This window comes from Musa acuminata, chromosome BXJ2-11 (assembly GCF_036884655.1).
Source record: "Musa acuminata AAA Group cultivar baxijiao chromosome BXJ2-11, Cavendish_Baxijiao_AAA, whole genome shotgun sequence".
Classification (NCBI taxonomy): domain Eukaryota; kingdom Viridiplantae; phylum Streptophyta; class Magnoliopsida; order Zingiberales; family Musaceae; genus Musa; species Musa acuminata.
In genome coordinates this window covers 19667194-19680653 of record NC_088348.1, presented here as the reverse complement: position 1 = coordinate 19680653, position 13460 = coordinate 19667194, and the positions used below count along the sequence as shown (strand labels likewise).

The window sequence follows — 13460 nt, the reverse complement described above, 5'->3', positions numbered from 1 at the left end:
ATATAAATTTTGTATAGTGTATTAATATCCAAAATTATCACCTCTAAAATATGTGAGATGATAAAGGAATTACCGGTTATCAGAAAATACATGCAGACATTTTTATCTTAGAAAATTGGTGAAAAAATCTTGAAATTGATTCTTAAGATAGGGCAGTACTATAGAGTTCATTCTTTTAGTTACAATTTAAAAGGGCTGTAAATAAGAAAATAATGACTATTTAATATTAAAATAAAGAAATATCATCTATTCATTTAGATATATAAGATAAATAATATCTAAACAATTCTTTGAATGATCGATGACAAGGGATGATTTGATTTGAGTATCACTAGGTTTCAATTTATTACGTATTAAGTATAGATGAAAATTTGATTTAAGTTTTTATTCTCATTTAAAGAATAAGATATTTAATTATTAATAAAATATGTATAGAAACATAAAATATATTTATTGAAATATTTATGAACATAAAATATAATTTTTCTCAAATATAAAATTTGGGGGTAATTACATATTATCTATTATAGTTAACTATGTTTAGTATCCCGATCCCTATATTTTAAAAAGTAGTATTGAGGTCCCTATAGGTGAAATACTTAATTCAAATTCTTCTTATATCAGTAACTTTGTTGATGAAAAAAATCACACGTATTGTCACGCACGCGTAAAAAAAAGTATGAACGGAAAGAATAAAAATATAAATTTATTTTTTTAAATTATTAATGTTATATAAATTTTACTGTTTTTTATTCTCCTCATTCTAAAATGCTCGCCGGTAGCTTGCTTGCTGCACCTTCCTGCTCGCCCGTTGCACCTGTCGGTCGTCGCTCACCCACCGCACCTGCTCGCCCGCTTAATAATAGTATAGCATACAAGTAAAGCAGGTGTAACGAGTGAGTAGGTGCAATGAGCAGGTGCGACGGGTGAGTAAGTGCAACGAGACAATAGGTGTGACGAGTGAGTAAAAAAGTATGACAAATTACGAGCGAACAGTTTGGAAAGAAGAAGAGAAGAGGAAATAAGTAAAGTTTCTATAAAATTAATAATTTAAAAGATAATAAAATTAAAATTTTATCCATATGAATTTTTTACACTTGACAACACATGTATTTTTTTTTCATTAACGAAATTAACAACGAAAGGAGAATTATGATTAAATGTTTTACCTTCGTAAGAATAAGGATCCAATGTTACTTTTTTAAAGTATAAAAATGAAGATACTAATCATAATTAACTATATGGGGTAATCTATAATTTATCCCTCAAATTTGATATATGATCAAAACATCTATTATTTACGTGCAGATTAAATTCCAGCTCAAACTTTATTTTGCTAGATTTCCTACATCGAGAGTTGGGATTATGATTAGAAAATTGTTGAGGACAAGTCAAAGTTTCACCTACCTAACTGTGTACAGGATTTTGCAATATCGATGAGGGCATTTCAAACTTTCACCTACCAAACTGTACATAGAACTATGCAAAACATTTCACCTACTAAATCAAACACTGGAGAGGACAAAACACCATATACATGCCTTTCATTTGACTGTTCTGAGATATGGAAATGTCTACTATCAATGGCACCAAGCTAATGAAGGTTGCTTTCTTTTTTTCTTTCTTTTCAATAACAAGTTAAAATAGTTGTTCGATAGCAAGGTTTCTTTTCAACCTTATGAACATAATATTTAATCTCAATTGTTAAGATTTGGTTTGATCGAATAATTATCCATTAAATTGATATTAATAATAGTACAAATAGCAATACTACTCGACTCCAAAATCCATTAGCATACCGTTGATATTAATAATAGTACAAATCTAAGTAGGATGCGTGTGAGGTTCTCTCGATGGTAGCTCTATCCCTATTATCCTTTTTCTGAGACCTAACTCAATAGTACGATTGATATATTTACTTGATATATGTGAATCGATGATCTACAATGCTTAAGCCAGGAGGGCTAATGATGATAGTACAATTAATTTGATCTACTAAACCTAACTCAATTAATCTTACATATTTAATATGAGACTAAAAATGAGTGCCGTATAATCTCGATTCTGATTTACACAGTCAGATATGGTGGTAAACAACACAAGAGTAAATGACTTATTATTCCAAATAGATCTATAGTGCAAATTCACCAAATCCTTCAGCTCATGTACTAACTAGCATGTAACGCAAAATTTCATATAGGGTAGATGAATAATTTCTTAAATAGCAATAATACTCGACTCCAAAATCCATTAGCATATAGTGTGTTAATTCGATGTTGTTGTAGGTTATGTAGTAGTTTTAAACAAGCAATCTATACATGTAGGTGCATCTTTCACAGTGGTATCGGAGGCTGTCCAAAGTCAGATCATAACTCAGGTGTCAGGTCATGTCAACCTTATACGATGAGAGGAAGTCTATGGGGGCAGCAGATCCCCACACAAGCTGCATATAGGAGACCTAATTGTATCGAAGCTCCCCACGCAAGCATTCCCAGCGCACGGGGGAAGAAACACTGCATTACTCCCTCAGCTTCTTCTGGTCTCATGGACATGATCTTGGAGATGCCCTCTCGGCAGTGTAAATGAGAATGGATCTCTTCTCCAATAGTACTATCAGTTACATATGTTCCTTAGAGCATAACTAATGTCTGCAACATATATAACCATAAACTTTATGGTGAGGATAGATTTAGATGGTCCATCCGTCTAACTAACGTGATTGAATTGTCGACGACCGGAGAGTACTAAGGTATGCTTCTGAGGTGAGGCGAGTTGAGGTGGTGACAACTTTCCAAGAAGAGCGCCTAAGCTTAAAGGATATAAGAAACATAGAAGGGACATAAATAAATAAATAAATAAATATATATATATATATATATATATATATATATATTAAAGAAATTATTTTGTTTCGATTTGATAGAAATGTAATGGATAAAAATTTTGAGAATGCAAACTAACATAATAGAAAATCTCTTAACTCGTTCGTCATAAGGAGGTCTCCCTTAAGTATTAATAAAACAGTAATAATCACACGATTACATTCTAAATCACAATGGTTAAAGATTCCTTTTAGATATTGATCATTTTGTATTGATTTGATAATAATAATAATAATAATATAATAATTGAGTTCAAAATCACATCCGATAAACTTTGAGGATGTCTAATTACCCGATCATTTTGTAAAGACTTTAATAGTCGATAACAATTTGTAGTGATTAAACAATTTGTTCTTTACTTGTAGTGATTGATATGATTAATGGAGACACATGATTACAAACCCCATTCGATGATGCCGTATGGTTTCTTGTCATCAACTTTAGTTGGTAGAGTTAGAAGAAAGGACGGTATCAATGAATGAGACAGACTATAGAGAAGAGCGAACACATAATTGACTGATTGGACTTGGCCTTCAAGCATCAAACAAACGTCATAGTCGTTTCACAGAAATGCAAGTATATAAAGCAGATGGTATTCGCCGCATGTTTCCTATCCATGTACTCCACCGTAGGAGGTAACAATATAAAGAAGGACGAGACGAGGAGTCACGTTCCCGGTACTGCTCCAGCCATTGAAGAAGCATCCAGTTTTAAGTACGAAGAACTAATCGCTTATAGCCTTAATTTGGTTGATAGATAGAGAAAGTCCGACATGTTCTAACTTTTAATGGGAGTACGATAAGCTGGCACTCTAACAGTGTAAAGATATCGCTTACATTACGGGCAACAGACTAATGCAAGGGTTTAAGGGTGTTCCGGAAGAGAGATGTCATATTTTAGTGCAATATAAACTCAAGCAGCGTTGGTAGAGGAGCTGAATTTGCACTTAGATCGAGTGGTTGAATTAAGTGCGACGCGAATTTATAATTAGCGACCTGAATGAAACATCGTTCGAGTGACAATATATTATACTCATTACAAAGGATTTATCCAATAAATTTACGAGTGCTAGTTAGCTTAGTTGATAAAATTTTATTAGATCATGAGACCAAAATCCCATTTTCATCGTTTATCATTTATTACATTTCTTTTTTTTTTTTTGAAAGTATAATGAAGATGATATAATTGAATAAATATCGATAAAAGTTCTAAACAAAGAGGAATAGAATTTATAATTTTCTTGGATAGTTTGGTGAATAGAATTTCTTTATATTTATAGAGAAGGAAACATAAGTGCCTACTGAGTGACAATAGGATTTGGATGGAGGAATGATATTCAATATATATGTATGTATGAATGTATGTATATATGTATGTATATTGGGTGTTTGGAGGAGCATTATATGATTTGTATAGATTGTGAAAAAAGAAAAAAAAAATAAATTTTGTTAGCATATCAGTCATTTGGATATGTTATTTGGATTTATTGTGGTGAAACACATGGGAGACATAGAAGTACATTCCATTAAGTGACCTCCAAACTACAAAAGCAGATGTTGATGCAGTGAGATGAACTTATTTGGGTTAGATTCAAGTTTCCAAGCTGGTCGATGACAACACAAGCTACAGGGAAGAATAAAGACGGTGACTGTGGGGTACTATAGCAAAATGGCTCAGGCATTCATGGAGAAAGAAACAGATGTTGACAAAAGTTTAGGCCAGCAAAAAAACCTTTTAACTTTGGCTGTTTAATGTGGCAGGAGCCCTCTGTTCATAATTAACTTACTCTTATATATATATATATATATATATATATATATATATATATATATATATATATATATATATATATATATATATATATATATATATATATATATATATATATATATATATATATATATATATATATATATATATATATGGATATAATTTAATGATCTCATCCACAAAGATAAATGACATATTAATATAATTGGTTTGAAATACCTACGCATTCTAAAATCACCTGTTATGATATGATTCGATAACTGATCCTATCTATTAATTGAATATGTCTGAACCATTCATTATTTGAAGATATATAAACTCGAATTAATAGTAGTAGACCCTCTTACATGTTGGATGAGACTAAACATAAGGTGTCATACTTTAAAATTCCAATAACAATATATCATTATACATACAATCCTCTCATATCTAGTTTCAATCATTTAAGAATGGTAATATCCTTAACTAAATTAAGAGCCTTCATGTTTTCATTTTTAGTTTTTACTAATTTTTTTTTTTTTGGGATCTTTCTATGTGTCTCCTCATACTATAAGTAATAATTATTTAATATCTATAAATCTTCTTAGCATTAATTCATATTATCTTAAATAATTTTGTTATTTTCATCTTATCCTCTATCTACATCCAAGTTACTATGCACCCTAAAAAGAAAGAATAGAGAACATACTCGCTGAATGATACTTATATCAACCTTACTATATAGGAGTATCAATTTAATTTAATTTTTTTTTTAGGGTTCGTGACATGCAAGAAAGACAGCCTTTGGAAAACAATAATCCACAAAGAGATGGGTTTGCAAGGAACAACAGCTAGAAAATGACAAGGGGGTCCTTTTTTTTTGGTAGCTGCATATTATTGTCAGAAATGACAAATATTGCTATCAATGAGGGGAGGAGGTGCATCTAACACCAGAATCTGAGTCCACATGAATCAGCAGCACCTGTTCCTATCTGAAGCATGAATCACTGGTGTCACAGGGACAATGACATGTTGCTGATAGAAACAAGTGAGCAATTGCACAAACACAAACATGAGGGTTAGGAATTAGTTGTTGTCTTCTCTTCACCTAACATGATGTTTCATCTCATAAAGACCACCTCCTCAACTATCATTACAAAGTGAAGCGGCTGTGGAGTTTCTCCATGACATTTCTCATGCGAGTCTCTCAATTCAGAAATATGTCAAGAATTCAATGTCAATTTCTTGCACCATCGGATCATGAGTTGCTGTTAGCTTTTCAATCAGAAAATTTTAGTATTAATGGTTAAGATCATTACCGGCTAAACTGGTCGACATCCTAAAGGAAAAAGAACCTATGTTTTATGCAAAGATAACAAACTTAATCTTCCAAGCATAAAGTTTGGCTAGGGTTTCTAACTAAACATGCATGAAGTTGGAGAGGGAAAGTAGCTTAGCTCAAAATCTCATGACGTATGAGAGGATCTACCACTATTAAATCAATCACCTAACATGTTTTAGGATTTGGTTGTCCACTATAGACACTAGCTGATACGTACATAGAAACCAACAGCTAAAGCAAACAGTACCAAGGAGAGACGCACACTTTATAGAATAAGACTAACCATCACAATTTTACATCAGAGCTTGTCAAGTTCCCTTCTCTCATTTTGACTCTTGGTGACACATGCATGAAAGCCAGAGAGAGAGAGAGAGAGAGAGAGAGAGAGATGGGGGTGATGTGATGCGTTGTTTACTGGCTTGTTAAAAGCACAGAAGATGAAGAAGATGAGATGATCCTAGTAGTGCTTCCCTCTTGTTCTGCTCTCTAAAATAATATCTGAAAAGAAGAAGAAAAATCCTTTCTCCAGCAATAAGAGTAGAGAAAGAGAGAGAGAGAGAGAGGTCTGTGCACCAACTGTTCTTGGTATACGACGCCAAAGGCCATTTAACTCGTCCACAACTCCAGGAGAGAGTTCTCCCTCGACAACAGGAGAGACATTTAACGAAAAAGACAATATCTCAGTACAAGATCTATATATTCTCTCTCCCCACCCCCCCAAAATCCTGTTTTCTCTAAGCCTATCACACACCTCCGACCAAGATGGATGAGCTCGCGACCCATGATCTTGCCGCCTGCAAGAATCCTTCCTCCGCCATCTCCGGCATCCGCCTCTTCGGCATCGACGTCTCCCACGATCGCGGCGGCGACGGCGGCAGGAGCAAGAGCGGCCGCCGCTTCGGGTGCCACTACTGCTGCCGCCACTTCCCCACCTCTCAAGCCCTCGGCGGGCACCAAAACGCGCACAAGCGCCAGCGTCTGCGGACGAGGCATGTTCAGTTCGGTCCGGCCATGGAGACCGGTGGCCACAGTGTGTGCGGCCTCAGTGACTGCCTTCGTTTGCCTCACCACCCTTCATGGCGCGCTAGTGTCAGCGCCGGAGCTGGTTTCTTCGGTAGGCACGGTCCGGGGACGCAGCCGATGACGGGTAGGCCATTGCTATGGGGAGTTCCTGCAGTGGTGCGTGGTGGCACGGGCGTCGGCTTGATTTATAGTGATCGAATGATGCCATTACCTCTGATGCAAGGAGATGTGTGGAAAGCGGGTGGAGCCGGTAATGATGCAGTTTCTTGTGCTACTACTGCCACAAGTAACGAGTATGTATGTGAATCAATGTTGAGTGTCGGTGAGACCGTGAATTTGGATTTGCACTTATAATATATTTAAATCAAACTACTGTTTTATAACATATTTTAGATCAAACTATATAGTGGATGGTGTGTAGTGAGTCACCTCTCCAATTGCCTATCTTATTACAGGTTGGAAAACTTGGGGACATTACAATGCAAAGCCACCTTAATCTCCTCTCCTAAAATTGCATGATTGCGTTGGATATCATATCAGGTGGAACTAGAAATCTTTTTGGGGGAAGAGAAATCACAGTGTATAGCAGTTCAGCCTAAATATATAATTATTTCTGACCAATAATGGAAATGAGGACAAATGTCTTTCCGAAAATAACAAGAGTCCAACAAAGTAACTCAATAACAATATGATAACATATACATCATTGGATCTTATAACAATATTATCACATATATACGTCATCAGATATGTAGTACAACAATAGCAGAGATAAGTCCCTGATATTTAAAATACAATAAATAAATAAAAAGAAAAAAAAAAGGTAACAGAAGTACCAATAAAAATCTCAAGCTTTCAATCATACAAATCGGCTACAATAATAACAACCCATCCAACTATTTTGGTTCAACTAATGTTTATGAGCAATGAGTTGATACATGAATACAATCTCTCACATATGAATGGAAATACATCAATAATTTCATTAGCAAATTGGATAGAATTTTTAATCGGTATCAGAAGAGAACATTAACCATGAACTCTAATAAAAAAAGTGATTTATTGCTTGCTATATAATTGGAGTGATTACTTCATACAAAAATAAGACATAAATTTGATTCATGAAACTCCGCAACGTACCTCATTTTTTCCCTAGATCACTTTTGGAAGATGTCATGTCCTCCAAGACTTTGTTCTAACAAATTGTGTTGTTCTTTGGCGACAGGCGTCAACAGATTGTGTTGCTCTCCAGGACTAGGCTCCAATGAGTTGATATGACAGTTTCCCGGTCTTGGTTCTTGCAGTGGCAATTGTTGACAGCAGCATGGAGTGGTTTGCAGAATTGGCTCCTGGAGGCTAGAATATGCAGATTTAGTTCTTCAAAATTGAGTTGTGGAACTTGCATGTCTCATTTTCTTCAATCTTGTAAGATTTTGAGGCATAAAAATGAGAATGATACGAGTTCACAATGAGAATGGTTTCCCTCCTCATGAAATGTAAATATTTTACTCAAATACGTATAAATATGTTGCCATACCTACATGGATGTGGATTAAACTATTAAGCATGCATTTAATACCCTGTTGTACAAAAAGATAATTTCATTGATATGGGAACGTGCATGCATCAATATCTACTCATTATTTGTGTTTATTTAAAATTGAATAAGCCAAAGAAAGTTCAAATGCAAATTGAAAATATAATACTATGAAGTATATTAAAATACATTAGACTCTATTGTTTAGGGTGAATGAATCACCCATGAGATTCTTTAGGAGTGATGTAGCTTCTCTTACCCTGATGACCGGGGCTCATGTGTGTCCTCCACATCAGATCAATTAAGGCCATGTCCCTCGTAAAAGGTTTCAAGAATGTTTACTTCTGCCCAAAAAACATTTTTCATTCATTAACTGGCTAGTGGCCAGAGTGACTCCACCCTTTTGTGTGCATGGTATAGCAAACAATTTTGTACCCATACAACAATGGATAAATTATGAGAATAAGCAGAGACCGAGAGACAAGCAAGCCAGGTGGGATTTCGAAATTGAGTACCTGCGAAAGAGCAGGATGTGTTTTGCCATTGGGTCAGCTTAAGACTTCAATGGTCTTCGTACCATCAATTTGGTTTTTGCCCAAGACTTTTGGAATGTGTTCCACACTGCTTCTCCGATCTCCCTGGATCATGTGGTAGAAGTCATTGCACTCTTTGAAGTATAGTCTCCGAAGGAAAGTTAGGAACTCAATAACTTTGGGGAAAATCATCAATTTCAGCAAGCCTTCCATTATTAGAACTCGCAGGTTGGCTATGGAACCTTTCTCTATTATGATCCTTTTGAGACATAAATGAAGTAGACGAAGCTCTTCAAGTTTTGGGAACCAGTCTGTGCTGAAGCATAGCTGCTCACCATCGTATGCCTTGTGAACATAGTGCACTGAAAAATTGTGAAGGTGGTAGAGAGCTGGAAGTGGATCTTCCTTCAGTCCACTCCAGCCTAAGCGCAGCTCCTGAAGATTTACTCCGAGAGCAGCGAAAGCCCAGGACTGCAATACAGAGCCATGAACATGGTGCCCATCCAAAATTGTACTGCCGTTGACCCAACCCCCTCTTCCCCTCCAGATGCATGCCATATCCCTGATTTGTGATTTCAGTCGGGCGATGATTAGTGATACAACAACCACACATGCCTTAAGCTGCCCGACGAGTCATCGTGCATGGAGTTGCTCCTTTACGACTGGTTCCACAAGTCTTCCCATGAAGATGGAGCTTTTCAAGATTCTTGAGGATGGGGCTGATATCTTGCAACCAGAGAACCCTCATACTCGTTGTAAGCAGTGATGCACAACTTGTAAAGGCATTTGCGATGTTGAGGCACTCAATTCTGGGCAGTCGATTCCTCGAACTTCAGATACGTTGAGCAAATCTGAGATGGGTCAAGTTCCCAAGTCACTCCACTGACTCCTCATCTGCAGCAATGTCAATGTGTTGTAAGCTCGTAAGATTTGCAGGCCATTTGGAACTTTTACATAGGCCAAGAAATGAAAAACTTGACGGCTTTCCTCTTTCAAACTAAGAGCGAGCAGGTGCCATAGTTTCTATAATTGGGTAATTCCTTTTGGTAGCTTCTGTATTTGAGTGTAACAGAGATCCAAGGTTTGAAGATAAAGAAGCCGCCCTATGTAGTCTGGAACCTGTTTAACCTTTGTCTTCCTCAAACCCAAATAGTGCAGGTTAAATAGATCCATAAACACATCAGGAATTCTGTCAATATCTGCATTCTCTGGATCTATAACTCTCAGATATCTAGCATGACATGATATAGAGTATATCAAGCTGGTTAGAGATGAGTCACGCTTGAATACGAACAAAGACCGAATCCGAGAAAAATCCATCGGGATCAAGATGCTGTTAGTGGCACAGTTGTGAACTGACAATCGCCGAGATTCATCGCCCAGATGTGCTTATTCTGAATCTTTCCACGTGGTACTAAAATTTTCTTTTGTGGCTGTTGATAGAGTTAAATCACACACCCTTGCAAAGCTATTCCTCTCTACGATGTGCAGCATGGACCGATGGATGAGTTCATTGAGAAATTCTTCTGCAACTTCTTCCAAGTCTGTGTTGCTCTGTCTCGGACAAAACTTTCAGCTCCAAAGCCTGATCAACTTCTTTCTCGAGTTTATAATCCTGAAAGATGCTACAATGTTAGATGCAATTCTTAAAATGACTTGGTAGATCACCATAGCTCATGTTCAGAACCTGCTATACACTGTCCAAGCTTGGGATGTTAGTGAACTCCCAACTTAGTTTCTCATAAACATGTTTCCATTCTGTCTCAGTTTTCCTTTTGAGTGACATGATTCGGGCTATGGCCACAACAGCTAGTGGTAGGCCTTGACACTTCTCAACAATCTTACCCTCATTCCTCTGTATCATGCGGACAACTTTCGTCTTCTTTCCAAGATGCCTTTTGGCAGAATAGCTTCCATGCTTCACTTTGATAAAGTTTGCGAAGCACCGTACAGCGCGCTGATCTGCTACTAAAGCTGATAAGATCCTAAAGTCTTATCATCGCTCTGATACCAAATGATAAGATCCTAAAGTCTTATCATCGCTCTGATACCAAATGATAAGACCCTAAAATCTTATCGTGGAAGAAAGGGGAGAAATGGGGATGATAACGATCGCTTCGAGGGGATCGGCCTCCTAGGGGTTGTCAAAAGACATAATAGTATTTTTCATAGATAACTGAAAAGAAACAATTACATCCCTATTTATAGAGTTCCACCCAGAGTCTATCAAGACTTGAACTCTAATAATAAAAAAATATTAAATAAACCTCTACTTAACTCTAACTGAACCAAACCGACTCAATAAACTAGACTAAACAGACTCAATAAACATTATTCAAAAGCTCAGAAAAAGGGTCATAACAGTTCCTCCCTCTTCAAATCAGCCTTGTCCTCAAGGCTGAGCAGCATCAATCTTGGGGAGCTTCTCTTTCAGCACTTTAGCCATAGACTATCTGCAACGCTTCACAACCCGTTGATCAAGTAAGTATGGTCTCCACTTTTTGATAGTGTAAGCAACAAGTCGGTCTTTCAGTGTAGTAATCGTTGCATGAAACTTCTGGCCCTATATAATCAATTTTATCTTTGAACCTTTGTTATCATAAGTGAAAATCTGTCCATCAACGATCTTTACTTCGAATATGTCATAGTCTTCAATGTGGTGGGCCAATCGGTCAATAGTATCACTATCCATAAAATTGTTAGTGCTACCGGTATCAATCAAAACTATAATAGGCTGATGCTCCAAAGTTCCGCCAACTTCCATAGTTTGCGAGTTAGAGTAGTCAGTTAATGTATGCATTGTATGTACGGTAGGTTCAACGTCTTCATTAGAATTTATACCTTCATGATCGGAGTCCACATTCTTAGCTTTCGGCTCCTCTCCAATTGGTTCAATCATCAGAAGTTGTCCTTGTTTACATCGGTGCTCCGTACTTCATTTTTCATCATAGTACAAACCCTTTGCTGATCTTTTCTTACTAATTTTTTTCTCATGTAGATTTGCAAATGAGATCGTAGCTATCATAGTGCAGGGTTGATGAGCCTTAACTTCACACCCGATCTCTGGAATAAGCCATTCAATAAATGTATCCATAAGTTGTCGATCCGACCAATCTCTAGCTTGATTTGACAATCTTTCAAACCTACTATGATATTCTAATGCTGTAGAAGTCTAACGAATTTTGGTGAGCTGACAATCAGTATTCTCATATTCTGATGGGCCAAAGCGAACAAGAAGCCCTCTTTTGATCTGCTCCCATGAAGGAACTCCGTGGAAAGTTTTATACCAATCGTACCACTAGAGTGCATCTCCCTCAAGCTGGATTGAGGCCACTTCTACCTTGGATTCTTCTGGAGTTCTGTGGAAATGGAAAAAATTTTCTGCCTTAGAGATCCAATTGGTCGGATCTCCATCTTTCCATCTCGGAAATTCCATCTTCATGTATGAGTAATTTGTGTCACAATCTTGGGGCCATTTTTCTGTATTTTCAGATCTGTGCAACGTAGAACTTGAGCCCCAATTTTGTTGAAATTTGCTGAAGCTCTCTAATAGGCTCTTTTTGAAATCATTAAGTGTTTCTTGCAGTTGGTTCTCAATTCTGATTTCCAATGCTTCCATTTGTGCTTTCACCGAGTTATCAGTGGCTATTGCGTAAGACTGCAAATCTGTAATCTCAATTCCTATTTTTGGTGTCGGTCAAGGGCATCAACACTGTCAATGCGAAGTTGCCGAGGAGGTGGACACCAAGGGTAGTGCTGCGGTCGCGGCGTTGGAGGAAGAGTAGCTGCCCTGTTTCTATCGCTGCGTGGGGTGAGAGCACCGGGGTTGGAAGGCGACTGCATTGATGTGGCTGCAGTTGCTACGACCCAAGGGGCGATCGCCGAGCAACGGGGTTGAGGCTGCGGTGATGGCAACCTGTGGTTGTGGCAGAATATGCTAAGCAAGGGGAAGGCGGCGTTGAATCGGCCGAGGTTGAGAAGAGGAATCGGTGTTGCATGCGCTGTTGGGGTTGAGGCAGGGCAACGTACTTGCTGTGGTTGTTGCGTGCGCTGCTGGGGTTGAGGCAGGGTAGCGTCCTTGTTGCGGTTGTTGCGTTCGCTGTTGGAGGGCGGTTGCTACAGAATGAGGGGTTGGTCGTTGGCCAAGTGCAGCGGCGGCAGTAGTTGCTGGCCGGGAACTGCAGTGATTGGTGGCTGCGGCAAAAAGTGCAAAGTTACTCTGTTGTGGTCACCACGAGGAGGGGAGGTCGAGCTGTTGTGGCTGCGACGGTTGCGACCCAAGGGAAGGCAGCGACGGTGGTGCGGCTAGGGCAGCATCGGCAAGGGCTCACCGATGCGGTGGCTGCGACGGAGGAAGAGTTGCTTTGTTTTGATCGCTGCGAAGAGGGATGGTC

At 37.8% G+C, this 13460-nt stretch overlaps 1 protein-coding gene across 1 annotated transcript; it reads left to right on the top strand.

The window, feature by feature from the left end:
- The first annotated feature begins 6373 nt into the window (after positions 1-6373).
- Positions 6374-7457, top strand: LOC135627299 (zinc finger protein 8-like). Its single transcript, XM_065133346.1, has one exon. The coding sequence runs from the start codon at positions 6736-6738 to the stop codon at positions 7348-7350; it is 615 nt and encodes a 204-aa protein (XP_064989418.1). The 5' UTR covers positions 6374-6735; the 3' UTR covers positions 7351-7457.
- The last annotated feature ends 6003 nt before the right edge of the window (positions 7458-13460 follow it).

Coding starts and splice junctions, on each gene's coding strand:
- LOC135627299 (XM_065133346.1), top strand. CDS start 6,736: ATGGATGAGCTCGCGACCCATGATCTTGCCGCCTGCAAGAATCCTTCC.